Source organism: Pyrenophora tritici-repentis, chromosome 2, assembly GCF_003171515.1.
Source record: "Pyrenophora tritici-repentis strain M4 chromosome 2, whole genome shotgun sequence".
NCBI lineage: Eukaryota > Fungi > Ascomycota > Dothideomycetes > Pleosporales > Pleosporaceae > Pyrenophora > Pyrenophora tritici-repentis.
Genome location: NC_089391.1, coordinates 4551155 through 4578240, shown reverse-complemented (window position 1 = coordinate 4578240; position 27086 = coordinate 4551155). Strand labels below are relative to the sequence as shown.

The 27086-nt window shown below is 51.0% G+C and overlaps 9 protein-coding genes across 9 annotated transcripts; 3 read left to right on the top strand and 6 right to left on the bottom strand.

The window, feature by feature from the left end:
- Nucleotides 1-1116: 1116 nt before the first annotated feature.
- On the bottom strand, nt 1117-2945 carry PtrM4_071870 (PitA, Phosphate-sulfate permease; the record flags this gene model as incomplete). Its single annotated transcript, XM_001941511.1, has 3 exons — nt 1117-1553; nt 1608-1724; nt 1775-2945. The coding sequence occupies 3 exons, from the start codon at nt 2943-2945 to the stop codon at nt 1117-1119; spliced, it is 1725 nt and encodes a 574-aa protein (XP_001941546.1).
- A 3512-nt stretch (nt 2946-6457) lies between these two features.
- On the bottom strand, nt 6458-8464 carry PtrM4_071860 (uncharacterized protein; the record flags this gene model as incomplete). The annotated part of the gene is made up of 3 exons (XM_066105961.1): nt 6458-6588; nt 6654-8282; nt 8353-8464. The coding sequence occupies 3 exons, from the start codon at nt 8462-8464 to the stop codon at nt 6458-6460; spliced, it is 1872 nt and encodes a 623-aa protein (XP_065964588.1).
- Nucleotides 8465-9228: 764 nt separating this feature from the next.
- On the top strand, nt 9229-9393 carry PtrM4_071850 (uncharacterized protein; the record flags this gene model as incomplete). The annotated part of the gene is made up of 1 exon (XM_066105960.1): nt 9229-9393. The coding sequence occupies one exon, from the start codon at nt 9229-9231 to the stop codon at nt 9391-9393; it is 165 nt and encodes a 54-aa protein (XP_065964587.1).
- A 748-nt stretch (nt 9394-10141) lies between these two features.
- On the bottom strand, nt 10142-11414 carry PtrM4_071840 (Glyco-hydro-28 multi-domain protein; the record flags this gene model as incomplete). The annotated part of the gene is made up of 3 exons (XM_001941514.1): nt 10142-10572; nt 10623-11351; nt 11402-11414. The coding sequence occupies 3 exons, from the start codon at nt 11412-11414 to the stop codon at nt 10142-10144; spliced, it is 1173 nt and encodes a 390-aa protein (XP_001941549.1).
- A 1661-nt stretch (nt 11415-13075) lies between these two features.
- On the bottom strand, nt 13076-17890 carry PtrM4_071830 (uncharacterized protein; the record flags this gene model as incomplete). Its single annotated transcript, XM_001942436.2, has 1 exon — nt 13076-17890. One exon carries the CDS (start codon nt 17888-17890, stop codon nt 13076-13078), a length of 4815 nt encoding a protein of 1604 aa, XP_001942471.2.
- Nucleotides 17891-19154: 1264 nt separating this feature from the next.
- PtrM4_071820 (ProB, Glutamate 5-kinase) lies at nt 19155-22241 on the bottom strand (the record flags this gene model as incomplete). The annotated part of the gene is made up of 4 exons (XM_001941516.2): nt 19155-19174; nt 19198-19404; nt 20800-22122; nt 22187-22241. The coding sequence occupies 4 exons, from the start codon at nt 22239-22241 to the stop codon at nt 19155-19157; spliced, it is 1605 nt and encodes a 534-aa protein (XP_001941551.2).
- A 354-nt stretch (nt 22242-22595) lies between these two features.
- Nucleotides 22596-23214, top strand: PtrM4_071810 (uncharacterized protein; the record flags this gene model as incomplete). Its single annotated transcript, XM_066105959.1, has 2 exons — nt 22596-23121; nt 23210-23214. 2 exons carry the CDS (start codon nt 22596-22598, stop codon nt 23212-23214), a joined length of 531 nt encoding a protein of 176 aa, XP_065964586.1.
- A 418-nt stretch (nt 23215-23632) lies between these two features.
- On the bottom strand, nt 23633-24884 carry PtrM4_071800 (SPS1, Serine-threonine protein kinase; the record flags this gene model as incomplete). Its single annotated transcript, XM_001941518.2, has 2 exons — nt 23633-24733; nt 24783-24884. The coding sequence occupies 2 exons, from the start codon at nt 24882-24884 to the stop codon at nt 23633-23635; spliced, it is 1203 nt and encodes a 400-aa protein (XP_001941553.1).
- Nucleotides 24885-25202: 318 nt separating this feature from the next.
- On the top strand, nt 25203-26061 carry PtrM4_071790 (TIP41 domain containing protein; the record flags this gene model as incomplete). The annotated part of the gene is made up of 2 exons (XM_066105958.1): nt 25203-25513; nt 25563-26061. The coding sequence occupies 2 exons, from the start codon at nt 25203-25205 to the stop codon at nt 26059-26061; spliced, it is 810 nt and encodes a 269-aa protein (XP_065964585.1).
- Between the last annotated feature and the right edge of the window lie 1025 nt (nt 26062-27086).

Genomic DNA, 27086 nt, shown 5'->3' with positions numbered 1-27086 from the left:
TAACGTTACAAGAAAACGAAGACGAACCTCCGTCCACTATCTTCAAGTCACCGACGACAAACACAAGGATCCAGTCATGCTAGTCGTAAGGACAGAAAGATGCGAGCAAGGAAAGCACTTGGCAACATATACCCACCAATTCCTGTTATTCTAGAACAATTCGATTTAACGGCTTGCCTTCTCTCCCATCGACGATGGCACGTTATATCATCGTCCAAGTTTCCGCTTCCCCAAAGTTCCCGAGCCTCTTCACATTGAGATAAGAGCGGGGATTTTAGCCGTCCTGACATGAAAAGCGGCATGAAGCACTTACCCTCATTCAGGCCTCATGACTCGCATTCAAATCAACATCTGGTCTCTAGCTCAGCATAACACACGCATCCACATACTCATCGGCTCATTCAGTCCCAACCCAAACTGTAATTTCACTCGAGATGTAGTCACATAACCCGTTCATCTCGCTCAGCCCCAAACGCCCCCTACATCCAATCTCAATTCATCGACCCTAGTATCTACACACACACACACACACACACACACACACACACACACACACACACACAAAAACATAGACACGAGCCATCTGTTACATATCCACGCACCTGCCGTTCTGCTCTGTGCGCCCAGCCTCAAATCTAATCTCAAACACCCCAGCAGCCAGAACACCGCGATCATCGCTCGCTTAAGCCAGCCACGGAGTGCTGGCTTGAAGAGGCATAGTGTCGTTGCTGCTAAATCTAACGGTTCTGACAGTGCACCTGTTATGCCCCTCTTTCTGTTTTCTTAGTACAAGTGAGGGAGAGAGGGGTATGAAATAGCTTGTGCGCCAAACACGATGGGGAAATGTCGGGTTGGCTTGGTAAGTCAGGTCCTGACTTCGGTCTGGAGACCGCACTGGCATGTCATGTGGATAAACCCCGCCGATCGATTCGAGACTTAACTTATCGTTAACCAGTTGTGCAAGGTCGTGGTCTATTCAATTATGGTATTGCTTCTGAAAACAGTGAAAAGCGATTGGTATCATGCTCTTTGCCTCCAAACCCATTCGTATACATACATAACGCATCTCAATGCTACTTGACCAAAGAAACCCCCTCCCAAGACCCGCTCAGAAATCTAGAAATGCGGCGTGTTAAGCGCCATAACCATGAGCAACCCAGAAATCAGCCCCGCACCAGGTAGGGTGATGATCCAACCGGAAAAGATGAATCCAACCTGTTTCCAATTGACGGCCTTGAGATCGAAATTGCACAGGGCAACACCAATCGTCGCACCCGTCAAGCACTGTGTGGTCGATACGGGAAGCGCCAGTCTAGAAGCGAGCAGCACGGTGATGGCCGCACCCAACTCCATGGAGAAGCCACGGGTGGGAGAAACTTGTGTGATCTTGTTACCGAGCGCGCGTACGATGTGGTAGCCGTAGAACCAGAAGCCTGCGCCGAGGAGAATACCAGCGACGATGAGGATCCAGATGGGGGTGTCGGCCTCCTTTGTGACGACGCCTGTGGTGTAGGTGTTGTAGGTTGCTACCCAAGGACCAACGGCGTTGGCAACTGGAGGAGAGTTAGTTTACATGTTCTGTGTGGAGAGTGATGGGTAAAGCTTACCATCGTTGGAACCATGGGCAATGGACATCATCATGGCGGAGGCAACTTGGGCGTAGGTCCAGAGATGTTCGACACGGTTGTCGTAGACGATAGCGCGGGAGTGGACACTGTCAAGACCTAGGTATGTTAGTGGAAGATCTAATCATGAACGGGAGAATACAACGTACCTTTCTGGGTAACGACGTCTCGTGAGACACCCTGGAGAAGGATATACTTGGTCCAGGCTACAATCTTCTTGGGCGAGTAGGCCGGGAGATGTTCAACAGGCTTCAACCAGCGCTCCTCGGGTTCGGGCTTAGCAGGAGCGATGTGGGCAACGGCGCCATCGCGGGGAAGTGGGCGCGAAAGTCCGCGGCCACCGTTCTCAACATCAATGTTGTCGCTGTTTCCGGAAGAGTTGTTGTCGACGGATGTTGAGTGACCAGCGCCCTTCTCGCCCTTGAAGTTCTCCTGTTCGATATCGACGGAGGCTGCCCTGGCGTAGTAGTCGGTGACGATCTGGTCGCCCTTGCCGGGGAAGTAGATGGGAGGGTTCTCGCGGTACAGAAGGGGACCGAGAGGGAGGTGCCATACCCTCAGCCTGGTGTCACCCTTGATAAGACGGCGTGTGAAGTAGGGGACGAAGAAAATGTAGGAGATGGCGAGCATTCCGGCAAAGACACCCAATATGATACCACAAGCCTTGCCAGGACCCATCTCCTCGAGAGACTCTCCATTTGGCAGCTCGTCAATGATGAAAAGAGCGAGGACACCGGCGGTGAATGCAAGGTAGAAGGGGATGAGGCGAAGACCCCACTTGAGCGGGTCCTTCCTCTGGTGGACACCGAACTTGATGGTCAGGAAGAGGACGGCGGCGAAGGCGGCGGCGAGGAAGGGAGCGATGACCCATGAGGCGGCGATTTGGGAGATGGATCCCTTCTTCCAGCCCCAGCTAAGAGGTGACTGAGCAGCAATACCGGCACCGGCAAGGGCTCCGACGACAGTCTGGGTGGTAGATACTGGCATACCAGCAAGGGTCGCGATGGTGAGGAAAGTAGCAGATCCGACTTCAGCACAGCTCATGGCGAGCATGAGGGTAGCAGGAACAGGCTTGAAAGTGTCGAGAGCAAAGATACCGCTCTTGATAGTACCAGTAACGCGGGAGCCCAGCGCAACAGCACCGAGGAACTCAGTACCAGAAGCCAGGATACCGGCCTGCCACATCTTCAGGGTCCGAGCAGCCACCGATGTGGCGTATGAGTTGGCGACATCGTTGGCACCGTTGGAGGCCGACGAGGCGACGAAGGCAATGGTGCAGATGGCAAGGATCCAGTCGTACTTCTTTAAGGCGGGAGCCATTTTGGAGAAGAGGGCGAGCACTGGCGCCTGTTGACTGAAGGATGGGAGGTGTTGTGAGTTGACACTGAGTGGTCGAGTATCACGGTGGTCGAGTGTAAGAGACTTTAAGTAAGTTGCACTGATTCAAAGATGCATAGATATCTAATCTTGGCAACACAGATGACATTTTCGCTAAGTGAATGTGGACTCAGACGGGTGTGGGCGTTCGACGGTGTTGGCTCCTCGTTGAGGCATGGTGGATCAACCAAGCCACCATAACATGCTACATCGCCGTCGCCATGGTCTGAACTCCCTCCTAGGCGTCTTTACCTGGTCGTGTACGAATGCTCTGGGCTGAATAATATGGAGAGGTTGACATGCAATTGGCGTAGACGTGCCGCCACCCTGAACTGGGCCACGAGATCTGCTTCTGGGCTGGTGTCGCGTTGAGTGGAGTAGAATTCTTGGAACATGAATATCGCCATGGCCGTGGAAGCACGTTGCGAAATGCGGGCGAACGAGAATTGCCCATGGGGGCACGTTTCCATGCAGTCGAGCTAGCTGGGCTCTTGGGCCAGTCTGGCTGGCGGAATGCCGAGACCGCCCAGGCGTTGCCAAGACGCCTTTACTATCCTTCGAAATCTCTGACCCGGTCTGATTGCTCAATGCACCAGCTACCGAGTGTTTGCGTCGTGTCTTTCTCGGCCAATCAGCTCGCTCCACTAGACCATGTGTTTTATTTCTCGACTTTTCAACGTCCCAAAATCCCATGGCGGAACGGAGCGTGTTAGTATACGGGAACAGCTGAATGACTTGCGTGCCGCATAGCCGTCCTCGTGCATACGCCTTGCAAGGGTTCCCAAGGTAGTCTGTGAGCTTCTGTACCGCCAAGACTTTCCTTACAGTACAAGCCTTTCCTTCAAGACATGTGCAATGACTTTAGCAGTATTGCCCAAAAACACTCGAAAAAGCATCAGTCGGCTTGACCGAGGTTGAAATGACGTTGTAGGAATGGCCCCATTAACACTATCTTATGTAAGGAAGAATGTAAGGAAGAACATTATCAGCGGGATGAGACGGCTGAGCAACTACAGTGTCGTCTTTCTCCGGCGACTCAAAAATCGTGATCGAGATTTCAAGACTACGATACGTAACTAAATGTAGCGCCTTGAATGCTATTCGCTATATCCTCATTTCTTTCGAGCCCGACGATCTTGCAGTCATACATACGAACGATGACGAAGAACCCTCAGACCACGTAGCCGGGTGCTTTGGCAGACTTCTCGAACATCTAATGCTGACCTGATTAGTCAAACTCATTGAAAACCCCCCACTGTCCCTTTCTTTTGCCCTTGTCAGTCCCTCAAGTCTGCAAATCTTCCCTGCATGTTGCCTCCCAACTGCCACTAACGTCCCGAAGGTGTGGTAAGAACCAATCGGCCCACCCGCGCTTTAGAGCGGAGCGGGAGCATGTCATGTCAATTTTGTTTCCATGGAGCTCGTGGGACCGTGATAGCCCACGTGCATTATTACCAGCCAATCAATAAGACCACGGATTTATTCTTCTACCTCGATGGTTGAGACTTTCAGGCTGAACATGCCTAAATAAAATTACCAGTGCTTCGGTCTCCAATACTCCACTCCACCTACACATGCAACTCCCTTGCAACCTCACAAGCACGGGTCAGGCTCTGCCAGCCGTTGCATGTCACTGGCGTACGCCATCAATACCGTCAGCCGCACTAATTGTTCATCACAAGGCCCATAGCATTTCAATATATGTTTTGAGGAACTAGTAAGACTGTGAGCACGACGATTCCCATCGTTTCCCCAATCTTGATGCCATATACAACTCCAAGAGTACCAAACTAACGATACGCAGTGTCTCTTTCCCGAGATATGCAACTCCATACTATGGCAAAAGAAGTCGAAAAGTCCCAAAACAATGCTACAAACGTCTCATCTCTCCCTTTCTTGATCATTCCCTCTCTCTTTCCTTCTCCCTACCACCTCCCACCCAACCTCCACCCTCTCTCGCAATTAATCCTCATCCCAAACCCCCTCTCACACCCAATCCTCCTATCAATACCTTCTTCCATCTCCCACATCTTCGTCTCTGCCCTTTTCTCTTTCTTCGGCAACCGCTTAGATTGGTACTTGATATCTCGCGCAAAAGCACCTGTTCCGTGTTAACAACAACAATAAAGCATGTATACAAACTTATACCCCCCCACACGTTTAATCATCGTGAGGGAAGAAGGGACTTACGACAGACCCCCCCTCAACACCTTCAATTCATCCACCGGTACCGTATCCACCAGCACAACAACAACCAGCTCGAAGAGTTCGGGTGGGAGGTCTAGGAGTTGCATGTTTTGCGTTCGTGTCCTTTTTTGTTGAAGACGTGGGTATGGTGTCGTATACAGGTGTCCCGGACACCGAATAATGCAACAACGACAACAAGAACTGCACCGAACTAGACAAAACAGTAAAGCTAGGTAAGCACAACTGTACACAAGCCATGGATCATGAGAAAAAAAGGAGATCACACAGCTTATGAAGACCCATCTCATTGCTTTCAAGATGACAGACGACGCACGGACCACCGAGGAGGAGAAGAATAATAGTTAGGAAATGTGGTTGAAAGGGCGACCCTGGCACAATACAAGGCGGAAGCTTAGTTTAGCACAGCCAGATCATGTCTTTAGTAGCTCGAGAGAAAAATAGGAACTAGCACATGTGTCATTTTTGTTGATGTGGCAGTAGTTGCCTGGGGTTGGAGGTGTGGTGTGGTGGTAAATAAGGAAACGCCATGGAAGAGGATGCGCGTAGGGGTTATTAGGATGAGGTGTAAGGTGCGCCGCTAACGATAGTGATGCGTAGGCTTGTTGACTTTACAAGGCTGGTGTTGTTAGAATGGCATGAATCCTTGTTATCATACATCTGCCGACAAAGTCGATTTCTCCCGTGTATAGTTGCAAAAGGTCAACGCGAAATCTCCCAGACCCTACCCAGCGCAAGATGGAAATCTCTCATAACGTTAGTTAGTTATACAGACCCCGCCACCACCAAAGCAGGAGGAGGAACTACTCTATACTATGCTATCAACCAACCAACCACTACCACTAAAATACACATGAAGTATCTACCAAAATAGAATAAAGAGTAAGAAATATTTTGCGCTCAGTCAATCCAAAAAGATACTAAAACAATACCAAGAAGAAGAAGAAGAAGAAGAAGAAGAGCGCGGGGGTATCAAAGAAAAAAAAGCGGAAACGAATCCAAACGAGGAAAAGCAAAATCTATATGCTCGCTTAAAGTTGCGGAAACCAAACCAAACCAAACGGGGAGGAAATGACGGAAAGAGATGATGATGCAAACGCTTGTTGGGAACAAAGGAGAAACGGAACGGAACTAAATTAAACCAAACAAACAAACAGATGAGGGACATGGACTCGTACGCTGCTTGGGCCGTCGTCGTTGCATGTTCATATATGTATGTACGTGTGTTTTTTTCTTTCTTTCTCTTTCAGCTATGCGTCGCGTACATGTGGAGATGATCGTGCATTTGCGATGTCGTGGTATCGCGGTAGGATTGTGGTTGTTGAGGCATGACGTGTTGTTGAAGATGAGGGTGATGTTGTGGAATGTGTTGATGAGACTGCTGCTGCTGTTGTTGTTGTTGTTGTTGTTGTTGTTGTTGTTGTTGATGAGGGTGACGCATGCTACCGTTCATTCCAGGGACGGAAAAGTCGGGGTTAATTTCCGATCCGCCTTGACTCATACTTGACTGTGGCCTGGAATGAGCAGAACTGCCTCTTGAACTGCTTATTCGATTCCCGATTTTGGAAAGTGGTTTTGATATCATCTGGCCAAATGACGGCCGGTCGTAGTATGGCGATTCTTCGAACTGAGGCGGGGCGCCAAAGTAATTTGGATATAGTGATTCGAGGGGATTTGGCGGAGGCTTGATCTGCTCCATGTATTCACTGTGGTACATGTGCTGTTGTTGGTCGTGATCCATGATTGGCGTGTGGGGGTGTGATGCGTGCATGGGGGCTGTGGTCATGACGGGTGGTAGATCTGGAATAGCTGGTTGCGCTACATCCAGAAAGTCACCAGGGTCCACATCCATGTAGCTAATGCGATGGCTTGTTGTATCAACGGCGGGTGTCTGGGGCTCCACAAATGGCGAGGATCCGCAATCGTAATCAGGTACATGCGATAAAGAACTGCTGACCTGCAGCAAAGCTGCATTGACAGCTGCAAGCCGCGCACGTGAGAGGTGTGGGTTGGAGTTGCCGATGAGAATGTGCATTCGCTGCTCGCGCGAGAGCTTCTCCACGTGCGGAACGGAGTCCCTTGAAGGTGTGACGAAACCAGGGGGTAGCTGCTGGTGCATAGGGTCTAACGGTATATCGGCGCGTAGGCTCAAGGCAGTGATCAGGACTTCTTCCCGACTCGGTCGAAGGTCACAGCATTGGAGCTTTTGTCGGAGGATCCTCGAGTTGTCAGGACACCAACTAATTTGCGACCGGCTTTCTCGCAGCCGTTCATCTAAGCAACCTATCAGCTCCTTCCAAGTATCGTGAAGAGCCTCCTGTCGTATTAAATTCCGGATCACATTAGAGTACTTCCACTGATCCATAGTCGCGCCATTCTTCATGTGTTTTGCTACGTGGTCACATCTCTCATCCCATCCAATGCTAACTTCTTTGCATTTGTCGAAACCACAGCCGAAAACTCTCCTTGGAAGTAGTGTAATGCCAATGTCGGTCAACGATGGTAATGGCCGACCAGCATGATAGCGCTGGTGGTGTTTGATAAAATCTTTTTGACGGTCAAAGATGCGATTGCATCCGTGGACAATGCAAGGCCAGTCTTCCCCAGTTTCATGCATTCTCATTTCGTGTTTCTTCCAGTCGGATTTCGCTTTGAACGTCTTTTGGTTCTTCTGTTCGGCACAGTAGGTACAGAACATGTAAGGTTCCCCGGACTGACTCTGTGACTTGTCGTCGTCGGGAAACAGGCTTGGCGATGCCACACCATCATCGGTTGGCGTGTAGCTTGCTTCGACCTTTACATTAACAGAGCCGTCCGCATCCGAAGAAGAAGGTATCGCAGCAGGCACTGGCCGAGTGGGATCAAGACCAGCTGGATATGAACGTGGCTCGGCTCGTCTCTTGCTACGCGAGGAAGTTGAAGAAGCAGAGGAAGCGGCTCGATCACTGTTGCTGGTGGACGAGGAAAAGGTTGATGCAAGTGATAGGCGAGATCGCCATGATGATGCCGAAGAAGAAGTGGTGGTAGAGCTGGCGGTGCTGGTGGACATGAGAGACGAGGCTGTAGAATTGCGGCCTACAGTCGGTGAGCGGAAGCAGGTGGAGGAGGAGGAGGAGGAGGAGGAGGAAGAGGAAGAAAAACATACGCGAATCTATAGCTTGGGAAAACATGCGCTGGATCAAGTGCGGCGGATGTCTTGCCAGCAGGGCCTCGATGTGCCGCATCGACTCCTCTGGTATGTCTAGGTTGTCCTCCATGTTGGAGAGGCAGCCTTGTGCTCAAGAATGATAGCGTACGGGAACTACTGACATGCCCACTAAACAAGTCGCGCAAAAGCAGGCGAAATGGAGACTAAAACGAAAGACAGACTTGGGTATGTACAAGAGAAGGTGGAGAAGGTATCCAGGTGTCGCGCGGTGAGACTAAGGGCCAAGGGATGGATAATCGTGTATCCGAGCAGGCATCAGCAACTGTTGGTGCGACAAGTTGATATACAAGTGGGATCACCTCATCCAATATTGCAGCGGGGAACGCGGAAACGGCACTCTTCTAGAAGGCGTATGGAAGGATCGTAGAAGAAGCTAAACGGGGGTGGTCGCAGGGGCGCTCGTGCGCGCGTCAACATGACCACGATCCTTGTCTGGCCTCAAGGTTGGGGCAAGGCTGAGGTTGTGACGGGGCGTGAGAGTGTAGCGTGTTTGAGGCGTCCGCAGGGAACGGTAGAAGGGCCTGTCAAGTGTCAAGCGACGAAAACGAAGACGACGACTCTGCACTCTGCACTCTGCACTCTGCACAGCTGCCACGGTTGCAACAGAATAGTGCGAGGCGCCGTCGGATTCCTTTCCTCGCGACGACTCAGTCCGGCAGAGAGTGTCTGCCGTGTGCCATGATTCGCACAGACGATATATGTGTGAGCAGAGCACGCACCTATCGCATTCGCACAACCGCGCATTTGCAACCCAGGCATCCGAAGACTAGGCCCTGTAAGGGGCATGCCGCACCGTACCTGAATGACGCGCCGATGGATTACTGCTTCAAGCGTGCTGGCGCCGTCATGAGTGACATTGTGATGGGACCTGACAGGATCATATTCCTCGTCCCACCCACGCCGAACATGGGCACCGCGCCGTCGCTTCCACTAGACGACCGAAAGGACAAGCGACGGAACTGCTCACGGAGCCCATAGAGTGCTTGGACTCGATGTGAACGTGAAGGTCCCGGTCCCGGTCCCAACCTTCCACGGCCACCGAACCTGAGACATGGTGGCTGTCAGAATGGAGTGCTGACAGCAGCGAGCACGGCCCCCCATTTGTCCACGACGCCAATTTGGGTGCGCATGAGAATGGCTAGGCTCCTGCACCTTCGTCATGGCTGATTTGGCCATGTGCCTGGGGGGAAAGTCGAATATCCACTAGAGGAGGCAATGTAAGGAGGCGGCTGTCTGCCACAACGGGCAGGAGTAGGGGCCGGGTAAATGCCTTAGTCCATGATAAGAGCCTTAGCTACACTCCGAGGACAAGACTCAAACCACCACGACAGACAAGACATGGACGTTATCGCGCCATCATCAGCCCGTGTGTGCGCATCCGCGGATGAGAAAATAGATTGCCTCGGCCACGCCACTAGTTATCATTCCGCTTCCAGATCCAGGCCTTAGTCCAACACAACAACTCAAGAATAGAACACGTTGCTAAAGCTCATCGTCGTGTAAGACTGGAGACCACAGTAGCAGAGACTGGAATTTGACGTCACCCTGCCCAGTTTCCAGGGAAGTGGCGAGACGCCATCAACACTATCAATTACACCGGCAGACCATGTGCTGCGCAGATCAAGAATGAAAACCAGAAAGAAGTAAAAACTACGCACACGGAGCCCTGCCGCGACCGACCCGTAGCCAAAAGTGCCCAAGGAGCTGCTGGCGTGAACCACACCCATTACGCTGCTAGCTTGGATAACACATCCGTTACAAAGCGTCCGTCGCAGTCAAAGTTCCCCACCGTCCGGAAATTGCACGAGCTCTCAACCCCACCGCCAGTAATATTCACACTGTCCATCTTGATGTTGCTGCAGCTTTTGTCTCCACACAGGATGTAGTAGTTCCTCGCCTCCTGGTTTGCCGTGCCGGTAATGTTCCTCATGGTAACGTTCTGGATGATGACGCCGTTGGTCGGGTGGCCGGTTGGTCCGCCGTTCAAGTAATCCTGCTGGATGTCGATACCGTAGATGGAAATGTTCTGCACGTAGATGTTCTCGAACAAAATGTCGGAGATGAACCCCGTTGTGTTGGAGTTTGACTTGATGCGCGCACCGTTCTGGGCGTTGAGCACCTTGGAGTTGGTGAAGGAGACGTTGGTTACGTTATTGTCTGCATCGTGGTTAGCATACGACCTCGGCGAGATAAGAGGGGCTACACACTTGACTTTCCACCTATGGAGCCAATCGAGAGACCATGGCTACCGTCGCAGTACATGTTGTTCACATGGATGTTGTCACCACTGGTAACTGCAACGCAATCATCTTGGTTGAGGACAACGCTGTCGTGGATCTTGATGTTGGTGCTGCTCGACACGCCAAATCCGTCGCTGTTATGCGCAGCAGGTAGGCCTTTGGATCGATTATTGGGCGCATCACCTGCCGTGTTGTTCAGAGTGATGTGGTAGACGTCTAGATCCGCACAGTTGCTGATGGCGAAGCAGTGAACGGGGTAGTTCTGGATGTAGACGTCGTGAATTGAACTGTTTCCAGTAACCTTCTTCATCTCGATAAAGTGGTTTGGCTTGCTAACACCTCCATTGCTGCCGAGTCCATCCCACCAGGCCTGGCCGTTGCCATCGAGAATCGCGCCCTCTGCTGCAGTAACCTCAATGCTCTTGCCGCCAATGATGATGAAAGGGTAGTTGGCGTTGGCATACTCCCAGAACGTCTTTCCTTTGAAAGTAACCTTGGTGCCAGTCTTCAACGATGAGAGGTCAATGCTCGACTTTCCAGGAACGGTAATACCGTCGAGAATGATATCTGTGCAGGCGGCAGCTGCAGCTGGAATGTCCGCATACTTGGTCACGTGGCAACTCTCCGGGTACTGTGTTGGAGTAGGTGTAGGTGTGGCCTGCCCTACGGCGGCAAGGGTCAGTAGCGTAAAAATCCCTACCGATCTTGTTAGTCTGAAGGATCTTGTCGCAGAAAAGGGTCCATACCGTTAGAACGCATATCGAAGAATAAGATAGAAATAGAGATCAGGAAACTAGGGTGCGTCGGCCGTCACATATATATATATATATATATATATATAAGTACTGTTATGCTCTGGCCAGACCGCCTCTCATAGCTCATTTCCTACAAGGCACCGTTATAGTGGGCGGGAATAATCAAACATAAGTGATGGCAGTTTCATCTCCGTAAACGCACAAGCACCTCAAGCACTAAAGCCAAGAGCAACCAAGACTCCTTTAGAACGACTCCCAATTATGGTTTGCGCCCCACAGCGAAGGCGAATGCGTTTTGGAGGACGGTCGACTGGAAATGACAAAGGAAACTACACGCCTTCACTGGTTCTCCGCGGCATATGACTCGGTAGCATTGGTCCACATGCTGTCCAGAACGTGTAACCGGACATCTTCCGCAGTTCGCGTCCAACGGCGTGTAAGCCGTGTGCATACGGAGGAATAGTGTTCCGTCCACTGAAAACTTCCCTGATCACCAAATTGGAGCTGTTGGCAGCAGGGGTTGCTTGCCCTGAGATATTGGACACAAGCCGCAGTCGTCCGCAAGCATGTAAGCGGAGTTGGGCGGAGTTGGGCGGAAACTAGTGTTTCGATCACTCCAAGAAATGATGACAATCGCGATATCGGGAGTATCCATGGTGGAAATGTTGCTTGTGCACGAGTATGTCATGATTTCGGCGGGCGGGAGCCAGGTGCTAGCGGCTTGGCGTGATGATAGGGCCTTCTACGTGGATCGTTGCTAGACCCTTCCTTCTTCATTTGCGTAGCTCCGGCACTTAAGATGGGGCCACCTCGGGAACCGCGATTGAGGCTTTTCAACATTTCGATCTCAAGACATGTCCTCCCTGTCAGCTGTACCACCCATGGAAATGGATCTCCACCGGCGCCGTGAAGCCATCATACGATCTGACTGGAACGAGACAAAAGTCGCCGTGGCAGTAGCCTCGAAGAGTCTAGGTTTACAAATGGCAGAGGTAGTACCGGTAAGCCCGGATATCTGTAACCGCAGTACGAGCCTGAGCCTGTCCCGTCCAAAAGCAATAAGATTTCGAAATGAGCTGCATATCCACTTGTGTGAAGAAAGAGATGGCATGAGAAACGTCCACTGACGCTACGACATTGGAAAATGTTGAGCCCTGGAAAGTGAAACTGTGCCATTCATCGACTCCATAGAATGCCGTGAAGACCGGCATGCGTAAGCATGGTGAGGACGCGGTAGATGATCATCCCAGATGCCGCGGCTTATTTCAGCAACGTATGAGCCGAGCCGAGCCGATCACCGAGAACAGTGTTCAGGGGACGTCAGCAAGGCTGAATTTCTTGAGCATGACTATGACAGCTTCGCTTATGCGCGAACCAGTTATTACATCGCAGGTTCATTTGGTGATAAAGGAGACTAATGAAGGGAAATGTAACGGTGGGAACGAGGAAGAGGGGGATTGCATTGTCGGAGTAGCTATGAAGGAGGGCAGCTATATATATGAATGTGGGATGTACGAAGTGTGGTAGCGAGAGCAGTACCCAACTTGTACCAGAATAGGTCTTGGCATGGCCCAAACCGTTACACACCCTCTCAGATACGGCTCTCAGCAAGTAGCTGACCATAACTAGAGATGTGAAAATAACGGAAATAAATAAAAAAATACTCTAGTTCCACGCTGAAAGCTTAACTCCCTTCTCTGCTTCCTTATTTTCTCTTGGAGTAATAATACTCCGGATATCTTCAAGCCCTAATTGCTTGACAAAACTCTCATGCTTTTGACGAGGTAGTACCTTGGTCAAACCATCTGCGGGCATCTGATCTGTAGGCACCCAATTGACCTGTATTCGCTTCTGCTCGACTTCCTGGCGGAGCCACATCTGATGAGTATCCACATGACGAAGCTTTGTCTGAAGCCGATCTTCTCTCTTAGTAACGATACCAACCGTGGCTGTGTTATCACACAAGAGCTGTGGTGTGAACTCGAGCTCAAACTTAACGTTCTTGAACGCGCGTTGCCACCACTCCATCTCAGCCCCTGCAATAGAGAGAGCCATCAGCTCTGCTTCAGTAGTTGACTTTGTGACTGAGCGTTGCACTGTAGCCTTCCAGTCAATCGGCATCCCGTATAGCTTGAACATAAAGCCATGCGAGCTTCTGCGCGTCTCGAGATTGTCGGCAAAGGCAGCATCAGAGGCACCAAAGAACAACGGTTCCACTCCTGCCTCATTTGCTTCACCCTCTGTGATATACGACGCACTCTCGGTTCGAAGTGCTGTAGCGCAGATAGCGTAGTACTGAGTACCAATCAGGTACTCCCAAACGTGTTTGGCGGCAGCGAGATGCTTTTGGTTTGGATTCTGAAGATGCTGTGCGAGCACTGAGTGCGCTTTCGCAACGTCCGGTCTAGTGATACATGAGATGAATGCTAGTGAGCCAGTAAGGCTCTGAAACTCCTTCGTAAGCTCGGCGTTTGGTTCTTCATCACTCGGGCCTAGCCCCTCATTCAGCGGAGTTGCTGGGTATCGTCCGGATTTCTTCTGCAGTTTGAAGTTGGCAGCGACCTTGTCGACAAATGAGTCCTGTAACAGCCAAACTTTCCCTTGCTCTTCATCGCGTACGACGCGGATGCCTAAGAACCAACCAAGCTTACCTAAGCAACGTATCTCGTATCGATCCTTAAGCGCACGCTCAAACTCTTCATGAGCTGCGAGATCTTCTGGTCGAACCAGAACCACAATATCGTCAACGTAGAAGAAGACAATAAGCTTTTCGTTTGTAAACAAACATGGGATGCCTGGCACTGGCTTAAGTCCCATCTTCCGCAGTGAAGTGCAGAGATCGTTGTACCATAACAGCGGCGCTTCCTTCAGACCATACAAGGCTCGCCACAACCGTAGTAGCGGACCAAATTGATCAACGTAACTTTCTGGTGTCTGTACGTAGATCTTACGGTCGACTTTTGCGTTTAGAAACGCATTCAGTACATCATACTGGAAGGCCTTTAGGCCAAAGGCAGCCATTAGAGCAACAAGGAATCGGAAGATCCGAGCTGCTAGTGTAGCCGCATATGTGTCCTCGTATATCTGTTGTAAGTCTCCTCTTACAACTAAGCGTGCCTTGAACTTCGTGAGATAGCCGTCTTCATCGAATTTGTAGGTAAACACCCACATTAGCGGCAGTATCTCACCCTCGGCGACGCCTTCTTCGTGAGCTTCTGGCTTGAAACAGCCCTTTCTTACTATATCGTCCATTTCAGCTTGTGCTGCAAGCTTGAAACGGTTGCCAAACGGATGGCGTTCGAGATCTGACCAACGTTTCGGTGGAGGTGGAAGATGGTCTCGATGGAGGCGAACCTTCTTAGGCTCGTGAAGCTCTCGTGCTTTAACCGGATTGATTGCTGAGGCAAAGGTCGATAGATATGTTACTGCGAAAGTGGAGAGATACGCCGCATGAGCGCTGCCTCTAGTACGTTTACCGGCAACGATGTTATCTGACGTAATGGCAGGATCCGTCCGCCTTGGCGCGTTGTTTTCGCGACGATTCGGCGCCTCTTGACCCCCTTGCACTGGCTCGTAGCCCTTTGGCAAGCTAATCTCTTCTTCAACGCTCGCGGCCCTACTTCTCCTTCCTCTCGCATCGGGCGAGACTGATAATCCTCCTGGGTCAATCGATCTTGCAGGTGTGCCCTCAGGCGTTGGTAGGCTCTGATCCCCTTTCGCTGACTGCTGTAATAGCTCTTCTATCAACTGATTATGTGCTTCATCCTCTTCTAGGATCTCAGTGCCATGCAAACCAAGCGGAGCAGCGAGCTCTAGAAGCTCACTAATCTCTAGTTCCTCTATCTCGCCTTCGTAGTCGGCGATATCAAGTACTGTCTTTACTGTACGTGCCACCCTCAAATCTGCGTAGACTGTTCTGCCATCGTATCTTGTATTCGGACGAAATACGACGTCTCGGGTGCGGATAACAGTGTGTGACTCTGGGAGCCATATCCTGAAAATGTTGGTGGAATCGTATCCAACTAAGTGGCCGATAAGCGCTCGAGACTCCATCTTGTCGCCACGCTTCAGCTTGGTGTTGAGGTAGTACGCCTGTGCGCCTATCTTGCTTAGGTGAGCCATCGAAGGCTTGTGTCCACCTGCGACTTCATAAGGCGTCTTCCAGCCAAGAGACTCGACTGGTGTTCGATTGAGTAGATATACTGCGGTCATGACGCACTCGTTGGCCAGCTCCTTGGGCAGACCGGATCCAATTCGGATTGCGCGAGCTCGGACGATTATTGTTGAGCCAGCGCGCTCGATGAGGCCGTTCTGCTCCTCAGTGTACGGAGCTCTTGTTTCAATCTCAATACCTCGGTTAAGAAAGAGCTGATGTAGTAGGCTGTATCCTCGCTCGCCGTCGATTTTCACTGCACGAACCTTGACACCATACTGAGTCTTAATTCGTGCTAGCAAGCGCTCGACTGCCGTTAAGAGCATTGGTGCTGACTTGTTTGGTAGGCATGCGGCTAGGTGAAGCTTGCAATTCTGGCACACCGCATGGAATAGCCAAACGTCACCGTTATAGCAGCGCTCGCCTGTCTCACGCAGCTGTACGAGATCGATAGCCAATCTTTCGAATGGTCGGGTGGCTGGTTCTCGCGGAGGCCTTCGGCTCTTGAACTTATGAAGCTTTGCTTCAATACATGTCGTACAGGTCTCCCAAGTTGGCGCTATTGTGCCTTCTTTAATCTTTACACCATCGACACCCTGCTCGAGCTTTGAGATAACCTTAGCGCTCGGGTGGCCCCAAATCTCATGGGCTTCCTCCGCCGTTAGCTCAAGCGGTCGTCGATCAGCGTACGATGGTTTCACCGCTTGAATCCTTCTCTTTTCTGCTGCATTAACAGACTCTGCTACACTTGTAGACTCTGCTACACTCGTAGACTGCAGGTCTTCTACACGCGGTCTCTCATTTTCGTCCGAATCCATCAGCCAATGCCCTCCTTCGGGACTAAGCTTACACACGACGTTCTTTGGCGACTTCTGGTATAGGCAGTCTCGACCTGAGTCGAACTCAATTCCCATCGTACGGCATCGTGAGAGAGCGACAAGAGAGGTAAAGAAGCTCGGGATATACGCTACCCAAGTAAGCTTAATTGGAGATGTTCCGTGCGGCGTGTTAATCATGATCTTAACCTCACCCCATTCCTTGATCGGAATACGCTGACCTCCAGCCAAGATCTCATCATGGGCGTTGGCATCTGCAAGCTTGCGCCAAGTCGAATTTCGATGATTAGACACGTGTAGGTTCGATCCTGGGTCGAGTATCCATCGCGTTAGTAGCGATGAAGGCTGCTGAGTAGCCTCTACTTGGAGACATGCATTTGAGCTCCGACCACTCTTCGTGCTTCCATCGTCAAAGGCAGCTGACTGAGGCTTACTCTGCTGACCTTGCTTAGCGAGCTTTGCTTCTACTGATCTCAAAACGGCTGAGATTCTGCTGCCTTCGCCTCTGCTTCGGATGGTATCGAATTTCTTCTTCATATCTAAATCCGCCTTCCATCCAGAGCTACGCTTTGCTGAGTTGACGTACGGACAATCAATAAAGCGATGCTTCTCTCCACACAGGCAGTTAATCTTTCGAAACTTATCAGTATCCTGGGATATCTGAGATTGTTGGGATACTTCCTGTGGGTCGCCTAACGCCGCAAAGGTTCCTAGCGTTGAAGCCACTGGTTTCATTTGACGATAGTACAGTCGAAATCGCCCCACAAGATCAACTGCTGGTAAGAAGGACTCTCCTTCCTCTTGCTTTGTGATCATGCTAATCCTTTGTGATGTAGCCCATGAATCATCAGTCGATTGTACTGAGTCGAGAAAGTCCCGCTGTGCCCTTGTACCCTTCACTTCTGCCATCTCAGCCGCGGCCATGAGCTCAAGGAGCTCCTCCCAGCTGTCGAGCCAGGATTCGATATTAGCGCGCTTTGGCATCTTGCGAAGCGCTATATATTGCGAGAGTAGCTGAGTCTCTCGCTCTGCTGTCGATGGACAGAGCTGGTTCTTTAGTTTCCTCAATCGTGCGTGCGGCGTATCTAGATTCATGATCCAATGTAGCCGACGCTCTGAGATCGTTGTCGCGATCTCGCTGTTGAACTGCCTTAAAGCAAGTTCTTTCTTTTCGAACTTTGTTAGTTCCTTCTGGTAACTAGTGTACCAAGCTGAGTACTTCCGGTATTCGTGCTCATCGAGATGCTCGAGGTCGTAAACTATGCCGACCTGTCGCTCCCGTCCGTAGAAAGCACCTGCTTCCTTCTTTGCGGGCTTCTCATCTTCGAGCTTAAGTACCGTTTCTAGCGCAACGTTAGGGTTAACGTACGCCCATAGATCGTTCCGCTGCGCGCTATCTTTGCGCAGGAAGATCCACTTCTGCCAATCTGACGGTTGATCGAGAATCACCGTCGTCTTCGTAATCAGAAGATCACTATTCATTGTAGCCATGGTGATAGCTGATGATAACTGCTGTCGTTAAGATAGACGTCTACTGTTAGACCGATTATAACAGTAAGTCTTAACTAAAGCGGGATGTGAATGCAGTCGATTAACGGCAAGCCGGGCTCATAACTGGAACGGTGGGAACGAGGAAGAGGGGGATTGCATTGTCGGAGTAGCTATGAAGGAGGGCAGCTATATATATGAATGTGGGATGTACGAAGTGTGGTAGCGAGAGCAGTACCCAACTTGTACCAGAATAGGTCTTGGCATGGCCCAAACCGTTACAGGAAAGAACTCAAGAAAAGCTTGGCGGAATTCGATGGCAGTGAAACCAACAAGCTGTTTTTGGGTTCCCTTAAGAAGAGATCTCAACCTGGGAGATGGTCAAATCCTCCCGCCTCGTACCTCAGAATGCCGTCGTAGCAAAGTGCGTTTCCCGTTGCGGTCACTCACCTACATTCAAAGCCCATCATTCGTCCCAAGGAAGCCCATGTGACAATATTTCAAGAATGCATATATATTGAGCATATTGCGGGAGCATCTAGGGAAACAGAGGCAAAGTGCAACGATTCTGTCCTATCCCAAAAGGTGGCGAGCTATATCTAATGAGAAAACCATTAACAAGGATAGGCAAAATGAGTTGTATCTCATGGTTCAATTGTCTTTAAATCCACTCTTTACACAGCCCCATACTCTATTTTCCACGACATGATATCATTCCGAACCACCTCTAACTCGTTTGTATCCCCAAAAAGGGTCACATGCAGCTGCCATCAAAGATGATCATTATAACCTATCCGCGTCTGACTGACGCAAACTTCATACTCATCATTCCACCTTTAGTCCCCAATAATAAACGCTGAACACAACTACAGATATCTTTACATCCCTCTTATAAAAAGAATAGAGCCTTCCCCCATAATTAAACCCGCAACATCATGCTATAAAAGCCCCAAGACTCCCGCTAAACTCACAATCTAACTCCTCATTAATATACGTCTCATATCACGAAGACCAGACTAAAACAGCCAAACTCACCATTCCCAGTCCTAGCGCCTCAACCCTCCCAGCACCCCCCATGATAGGCGTCGAAACAGGCGCACCCTCCACCGTCGGGCTCGGCCCAGCATCAATAAAGCTCTTCCACGCCGCCGCTCCCGTCAGCGTCGTCGCCGGCGTCCCCGTACTGGTGCTCAAACTCAAACCCGTACTCGTACTCGTAACCCCCGAACGCGTAGCCGTCGCAGGACCCACATACACCCCCCTCGTCCTAGTCGTCGTCGAAGAACTCTCATTATCATCAGGCCCATTACTTCCATCTTCTAGATCGAGGATGTCGCTGGGATCAACATCCGGTTTATCAGAATCGGGGCTATTGGTATCATTGTCGGGACCATCCGGGCTGTCTGGTGCATCTGGTTTATCGTCTTTTGGTGGCTTGGTCCCGTTTGGATTTGTGACGGGTTCTGGGTCAGCGGCGGGGATGCGGTCCGGGTTGTTGGGGTTGGGCGTGAAGGGTTCTATGGGTCTGGGGATGGAGATTGGTTTGGGGATCGGGGCGGCTGGGACGGGTCTGGGGATTGGGGGGATTGCGCGGGGGTTGAGGTTGAGGTTGAGATGGGAGGCAGAGGGTTTTTTGGCGTGGGTGGGTGGTGTGAGAAGGAGGAGGAGGAGAGATATGAAGGATGTGTTTGGGTGCATTGTCGCTGTTTGTTCGTATAATGCTGGAGACGGGTCCCGGGGTAATCGTGAAGTTCAGAAGGTTGAGCGAAATAACACCCACAAACAAATCCACAAATAACCTCACAACCTCAACTTTCAACGTTCAAGTAGTAAGAAAACAGCAAAGCGACCATGGCAAAAAAAAAAAAAAAGACAGAACATATAGATGCCTACCCAGACATGCAATCTAAAAACCCCATAAACCCTCCCCACGGCCCCCCGCCATCTTCGCCATACCCACAACAAACTCGCATCTAAGCCACTAATTGCCCATGTGACGTGTGTTGATCAACAGGCGCAGTGTGTTTCAGCCCCCATTTAGGCCCCATCACCCATCAACCACGACTCGCTATGCCTCCCTGTTTAAGCGCAAGCGGGCGGACTTGTCAACGTGGGGTGCCTGATGGAGACAGACGTAGCGGTAAGTTACGGGAGATACCGTGGTACCGTAAACGTGAGTATACTGATTCATGTTGGAAAATTGCGTGGAATAGAAAGACGAAAAAAAAAAGGATTTTAGTCGCCATGGGTGGGTGATTGAGGTTGGAACGAAAGAAAGATGAGGTGCAAGTAACTAACTAGTCAACGCAGATGCGAGTCAGCAACAGTATTTTAACGTTGCCGGGTAACTACCTGACATCAAGCTACCACAACAGCACGATACCAGCGCCATAAGCGACAAAATCTGCCTTGTAGGAAGGATGTGATAGTGGCTTTGTTGAGTAGCACGTTGTAGTTTAGGCGATCAATGCGTTGCGCCGGGGATATTTATCATGCGGCCCACTGAAAGGGCGTAAGTTAAGGCGGAAGTCAATGTGGGGGCCGAAAAGGCTGGGTGGGTAGGGTATTTGATGTGTTTGTTTGACTAGGGGTCAGTGGAGAGTTTGTGCTACGTCGTTACGATGGAAGAGGGAGAAAAGAGATAAGGCGAGATAATAGTATTGGGCGAAGAGAAAGAGTGATTAAGCCCGGATAATTTCTATCGTGATGCCTGTTTTTGTCTAGAAACGCCATACATCACATCGCATCGCACATACATCACTATACCACCAATACCCCAAACCCTTCCCAAGCAAAACACTCTAACCCGTGTAAACCAGCACATTAATGCACCTCCTCCCCACCATTTCCATTCCCACTCCCACCCCCCTTCCCACTCCTAAAATCCGGTGTCCCAGGCCTCGACCTTTCACCCCCAAAGAAGGCAATATTCTCCCTCAACGCAATATACTCGCTATCCGCATACCCCAATGCCTCACTAATTTGCGTGCTGTGCAACCCTTTGATGCGTCTAATCTCCGTAGCTGAGTAGTTGACAACCGCGCGTCCGATTTCAATGGGGGCGGGATTGTGGAGTTCGTAGTTGGGCGGGTGCGGTGTGGAAGAGCGAGAGTGGTGCGTATTTTGGAGTCGTTTTACTACGACGATGCGGACGGCTTCTTGTTGGGCAAAGTGGCCGTCTACTTCTACGATGCCGACGGGGAGGAGGCCGGCTTTGTCGCTTAGTGCGGCCCATGCGCCTTGGTCGATGTAGATGGTGCCATGGGGTGCGAGGCCGTGGAGGATCCAGAAGTAACGGTCGCGGATGGGGTTGGAGATGGGGAGGAAGCGTGTGTGTAGGGGGACGGGCTCTTCGATTTTCGGGGACGAAGTTCGTGCTACTTGCTGGTCACCGAGTGTGGATGTTGAGGCCGAAAGATCCTGATGGTGCGACTCTTGAGATGTGGATTGTGCAAGGGCGCTGTCGTCTTGGAAGTTTGTCACCGAGTTTCGACTGGACATCCGAGCCTTCCTCTGCTTTTCCGCATGTGCAATGATACTTGAAATGTTGCCCGGTTTGTCACTCTTGGTGATGACGGTAGTAACGCCCGCGCTGGTGGCTAGTCTTGCTGCCACTATCTTCGTACTCATACCACCCGTTCCCAGCGAACTGCCTGCAGAACTAACATCCGCCGCCAACTCGGCAATATCCTCAACTACGGTAATTGCCTTTGCGTCCGGGTTGGATCGTGGATTCTTGTCGTACAAACAATCCACGTCCGTCATGAGGAAGAGGTAATCTGCCTGTACCATACCCGCAGTAATAGCACTGAGCGTATCGTTGTCACCAAACTTGATTTCCGTAACAGCCAAGGTATCGTTCTCATTCACAATCGGAATGACGCCCATGCTCAGAAGCTCAATAAAAGTATTTTGCGCATTTTGGTACTGTGTCCTATCCGCGATATCGTTACGCGTCAGTAGCACCTGCGCAATGGGCTGCTCCAAGTTGCCAAACAACTGGTCCCATAGCGACATGAGTCTGCTCTGGCCGATGGCAGCAAGCGCTTGTACTTGTGGGAGGTGTTTAGGGCGGCGGGGAAGGTTCATACGCCGAAGCCCGACTCCGATGGCGCCCGACGAGACGATTACGACACGGTGGCCGGCAGTACGCAGACTGCATGCTGTTTCGACAATAAGGGAGAGGATGGAGAGGAGCGGCTGGTGTGTTTTCTCGTCGACTATGGAAGAGGTGCCTAAGGGGAGTTGGTTAGATGCTCTCTCCTTTGCGCAGAGACGAATGTACAGTATAGAATTTACCCAGTTTGATTACAACGGTGAGCTGGCCTGGCTGCTTGCGCATGTGAACTGCCATTGTTGTGGTTTAGAGGTATGCACAGCAAAAGGGCAGAGAAACGAGCTTCAGAGGTGAGAGATGGTTTATAACAAAGCAAGTAGACCGACAGCTTCTCCAACTCGTTCAAGCCACGCAACAAACACTCTATTCTGCGCGCAATTGATGACTGGAACGAGGCCAAAGTTCCTCGCAAGCGATCTTCGGCCCTTGTTCGCGCGGTGACGTCTTCGCTCCGATTGGCTCCCCACGCTGCCACCCAAATGTAACTTACCCCATCTCCACCCAAACTTTTCGCGACGGCAGACGGGGAAATCTCCAAAACGCGCCTCAACTTCAACCACCGACACCCACAAGTTCGATTGAAACATCACAATGGCAAACCCAGAAACAGCCCCCGATGGCGCTTCCCTCTCCGCCCTGTCGCAACCCCCACCCCCCAAAATCGACCCCGTCTACTACACCTGGTCCTCAACTTTCAACATAATGCTAGGCCGCATGACCAACTCGCGCGACGTAACCCTCGAGCAAAACTACTTTTCCGAAATGGACACGCTAAAAGCCGACACCATCTGCCGACGCTGCGAAACCAACAAAAACTACCTCCTAGAATACAGCCCTATAATCCGCTTCCTCACCTCCGAAGTGGGCAAACTGGGCGGCACGCTCGACGCCACCAACATCCATTGTCGCATGTGCACAGCCGAGCAGAGCGGTGGCTTCAGCCTCGACCATGGGATTCTGTTGTGTGCGAATAAGTTTCGCAATCGTGGACATCAGGAGGATACTATGGCGCATGAGATGGTGCATGCGTGGGACCATCTGAAATTCAAAGTCGAGGCGGAGAACTTGAGACATCAGGCTTGTTTGGAGATACGGGCCAGTACGCTGAGTGGCGAGTGTAGGTTTGCGAGGGAGTTTTTCACGAGGAATCAGTGGCGCATTACGGAGCAGTTGCAGACGTGTGTGAGGCGGAGGGCGACGCTGAGTATGATGGCGAGGCCGGGGATAAAGGATCAGGAACATGCGGGTAAGGTGGTGAATGAGGTTTGGGAGGCTTGCTTTAGAGATACCAGGCCGTTTGATGAGATTTATCGGTAACGTGGAATCCGAAGAGAATGTGTATGATATTATGGATGGGAGTGATTAAGTCAATGCATAGCGAATGGCGTTAGATGAGGTAACGAATAGATTTGAATCTTCGCTCATTATTGAAAAGTAGGTATTGGATTGGAAATGGATGCATTGCGTCCAGCTTGACAACTCGCATGCTATATTCAAACGCCGCTTACGCCAAAACCTAGCAAAGGACAGGACTCCGAGTGATGCAACAACAATAAGCAAGTGACTTCCATGCAAACTCCCTTTCGCCGTCGTAGATGTGAACATTAAGTAGACCAGTAGGTCTGGATTTAGTACGAGTCGTTGGTCTCGTCTGAGCTACTGCGGCCCTTGCCAGCAGACGTACGCTCGTATGCCCGCGTGCTGCCTTTGCAGTGCTTGACAATCCATGGGTGTACCTCAACATCCTCAAGCGCGATACGCTTCTCTGGGTCGAGCACCAACAATCTCTTGATAAGGTCCCGCGCCTCGGAGCTGACAAAGCTCGGTACTGTGTATTCTCCCCTTGCAATCTTGCGCTGTGTCATGACCTGAGTGTCCTCGAATGGCGCTTCACCGACAAGGAACTCATACGTCAGGACACCCAAACTCCACAGGTCAACCTTCTCAGAGTAGAAGTTGTCCTTGCCGCCACCGCGAAGCATCTCCGGGGGCAGGTAGTCGAGAGTTCCGCACATGGTGTTACGGCGGTTGTTGGGTGCGTGTACCGACCAGCCAAAGTCGGAAATCTTGATCTCGCCGTGAATACCAACGAGGATGTTCTCGGGCTTGATGTCGCGGTGCATGACGTGCTTCTTGTGGAGGTACTTGAGAGCTGCAGCCATTTGCGCAATGTACTGGGCAGCTTTCCATTCCGGGAAGCGTTGTTCGCGGCGGAGATGCTTGTACAGTTCTCCCTTGCCGGCAAATTCGAGAATAAGGAAGATGCGTTTGGCATCGTGGAAGTGACCAAAAAGCTTGAGGATATTGGGGTGGGTAAGGTGGGATTGAATCTCGATCTCTCGTCGCACCTGCTTCTCGACCTTGCCTTGCTGGAGCTCAGACTTGTGGAGGACCTTCAAGGCACAAACGAAGCCTGATGAGCGCTCTTTGGCAAGGTAGACGCGACCAAACTTTCCCTTGCCGAGGGGCTTGCCAATCTCGAACATGCCGAGATGCCATTGTTTGGGTGTTGATGGGTTGGAAGGGACGGTGTAGACGGCCGAATCGGTAAGGGTGCGGCGATGCGATGGGTTGTGCTCAGAGGGTCGGCTGGTGCTTGCTGAGATTGTGACTTTGGCAATGTTTGCAGTCTTTGCATTCTGTGTTGCAATCTTTTGCAGGGGTATCTGATGGGGCAGCTTCATGCGGTTGGCGGCGGATTGTGATGACGATAGACCAGCTACCGCAGGCTTGGTGATGTTAGGAACTGCTGCACTCATCATGTTCGATACTACATACCTTTGCCTTGTGGTACGCCGTAGTAGAGACGATTTGCTCATCATTCTCATCGTTGATGGTGGTGCGCTCAAAGGCAGCCTCAAGGTTTGCGACGTCGGCCATTGTTAATATCCAAAGGCTGATGTAGCGACAGGAAGCAAGATAAGAAGAGAAGAAACAACAAGTAAATGCCTTGTGCGACGTGGAAATGGTCGTCGTGAAGATGGGGATGGTTTCAAGGTTCAGGCGGTGTCGAGACAGCTACATATCCACAAACAAGTGGATGCGCGCGTTGCTATAGGAGACGCAGCCATCGGACGTCGGGGCCTCCGTTCGCGCCCCACTCGGCTCCTCCCCGCCATCGATCGCGGCCTGCACAGGGCACGCCGAGGGGCTTCATCACTTTCTCTAGCAAGCAACACATTGTCGCGAAGCACAAAAATGGCCTCCCTCAATGGCGCGCCTGAAGATACCGTGGCGCCCGGCCTTGTCGATACGTCCATCACCAAGGAGGGCTTCAAGATCACCACGCGCAAACTACCTATCCTAAAGGCTGGCCCGATAGAAGAAATGACCAAGAAGCTAGGAATAGCGCCCCCTGAAATGATATTTGGAGACAACTTGGTCCGGATAGAAAACATCGAGAGTGGCTGGTACATTGAGTTCAATGCATTCGATGCGCTGGACCGGGTCGACAAGACGGGCGAGAAAATGTTCAAGGTCTCATACTCGAAAGAGTGGCAGCAGAACCGGTACGACATATTCAGTCGGTGCACATGCTACGAGACTGACGATAGCCAGACAGAAGCAGTTTGAGGACATCAAGGAAGTTGTAAAGCCCTTTGACTGGTCTTACAGCACCGACTACAAGGGCACCACACCCCCAACTCCAGCCTTCGAGCCCACCGAGACGCCAATACCGCTCGCCCTTCTCAAACGCCCCGATCCCATCCAATTCTTCGATGAATTAGTACTCTACGAAGACGAACTCGCAGACAATGGTATTGCCATGCTATCCTGCAAGATCCGCGTCATGCCACAACGGTTACTGTTGCTAGTACGCTTCTTCATGCGACTAGACGATGTGGTATTCAGGATACGGGATACACGCATCTTTGTAGAGTTTGGAGACAAGGTCATCCTAAGGGAATACACGGCAAGGGAAGAAAAGTACGAGGACGTACGGAAGAAGTTGGCGGGTAGGAAGGAAGATGTGCTTGCTATTATGCGCGACCCAAATCGCTTGGCAGAGCATATTCCTATTGTCGAACACACTCTGGAAGGACTACAGTTGAAGTGAGACGGACGAGGAGCGACGTCTAGATGGGTCTATGCCCGCTGCGCCACACGCGTCCAAATGGCACCGAGGACGCAAGCTTATTCATGATTCTGACCAGGTTCGCGTTATAATTATTTACCAAGGGACCTCAACTCACACTAACGCTTGACAGAAAACAGCATTCGCTTGACAGTAATCGGAGCTGAATCCCATACTGAATTGCTTCGACCGTTCTATCTCATACCTGGTTATTGCACTGTGATATTCATCATGGAGTCTCATATATGGCACACTCATGCTTGCCTGTGTAAATCAAAACACACTTTGGACATGGGCGGTTCGTACATAAAACCCGGAATATCACAGCAAATCACTGATTGATTGATCATCTTCGTGATGAGGGACTTCCACCATCACGTGTTTCCCGCCTAAGTACAAACATCACATGTACAGTTCGGTTATCATTATCCTAGCTCGGAATGAAGTCCCCATTGCAACCCTACAAGGCTGAGGTTAGATTCATCGATGCTAGATTTCTATCTCAATATCACGTGCATCTGACAGTCCAGATCTCCCCATCCGTCATCTGTCATCTGTCATCTGTCATCCGTCATCCTGCATCCTGCATCCCCGGGACCGGAGACGAACATCACCGGACTGCCAAGCTGCGATCAACCTCGTTGCCCCGACCGTCCGATACCAAGCTTTGAATCCAGACTCTGTTCGCATTGCTGTATACACGGAACCGATATTTCAAACCCGTCTCTGGGTGCCGCACGCTAACAAAGGCGTCGGTCATGCAATGTGAATCGACAAAGGCGCGGTTGATCAAACATAGGAGGCTTTTCTTGCTTTTGCTTTTGTCGCAAGCGTTTCAGAATTTATGAGTAAGAACGAGCATGTTTTGGACATGGTGCTCGAAGGGGTTCAGTCGATGATGCGGATGAGTGCGGAAGCCACACATGCGTGGCTGTGAAGTTTGTGCATGCATATATGTGTTTTTCGATAGTACCCAAAGGGCATATCATCTTGCCATCTCCTACAAG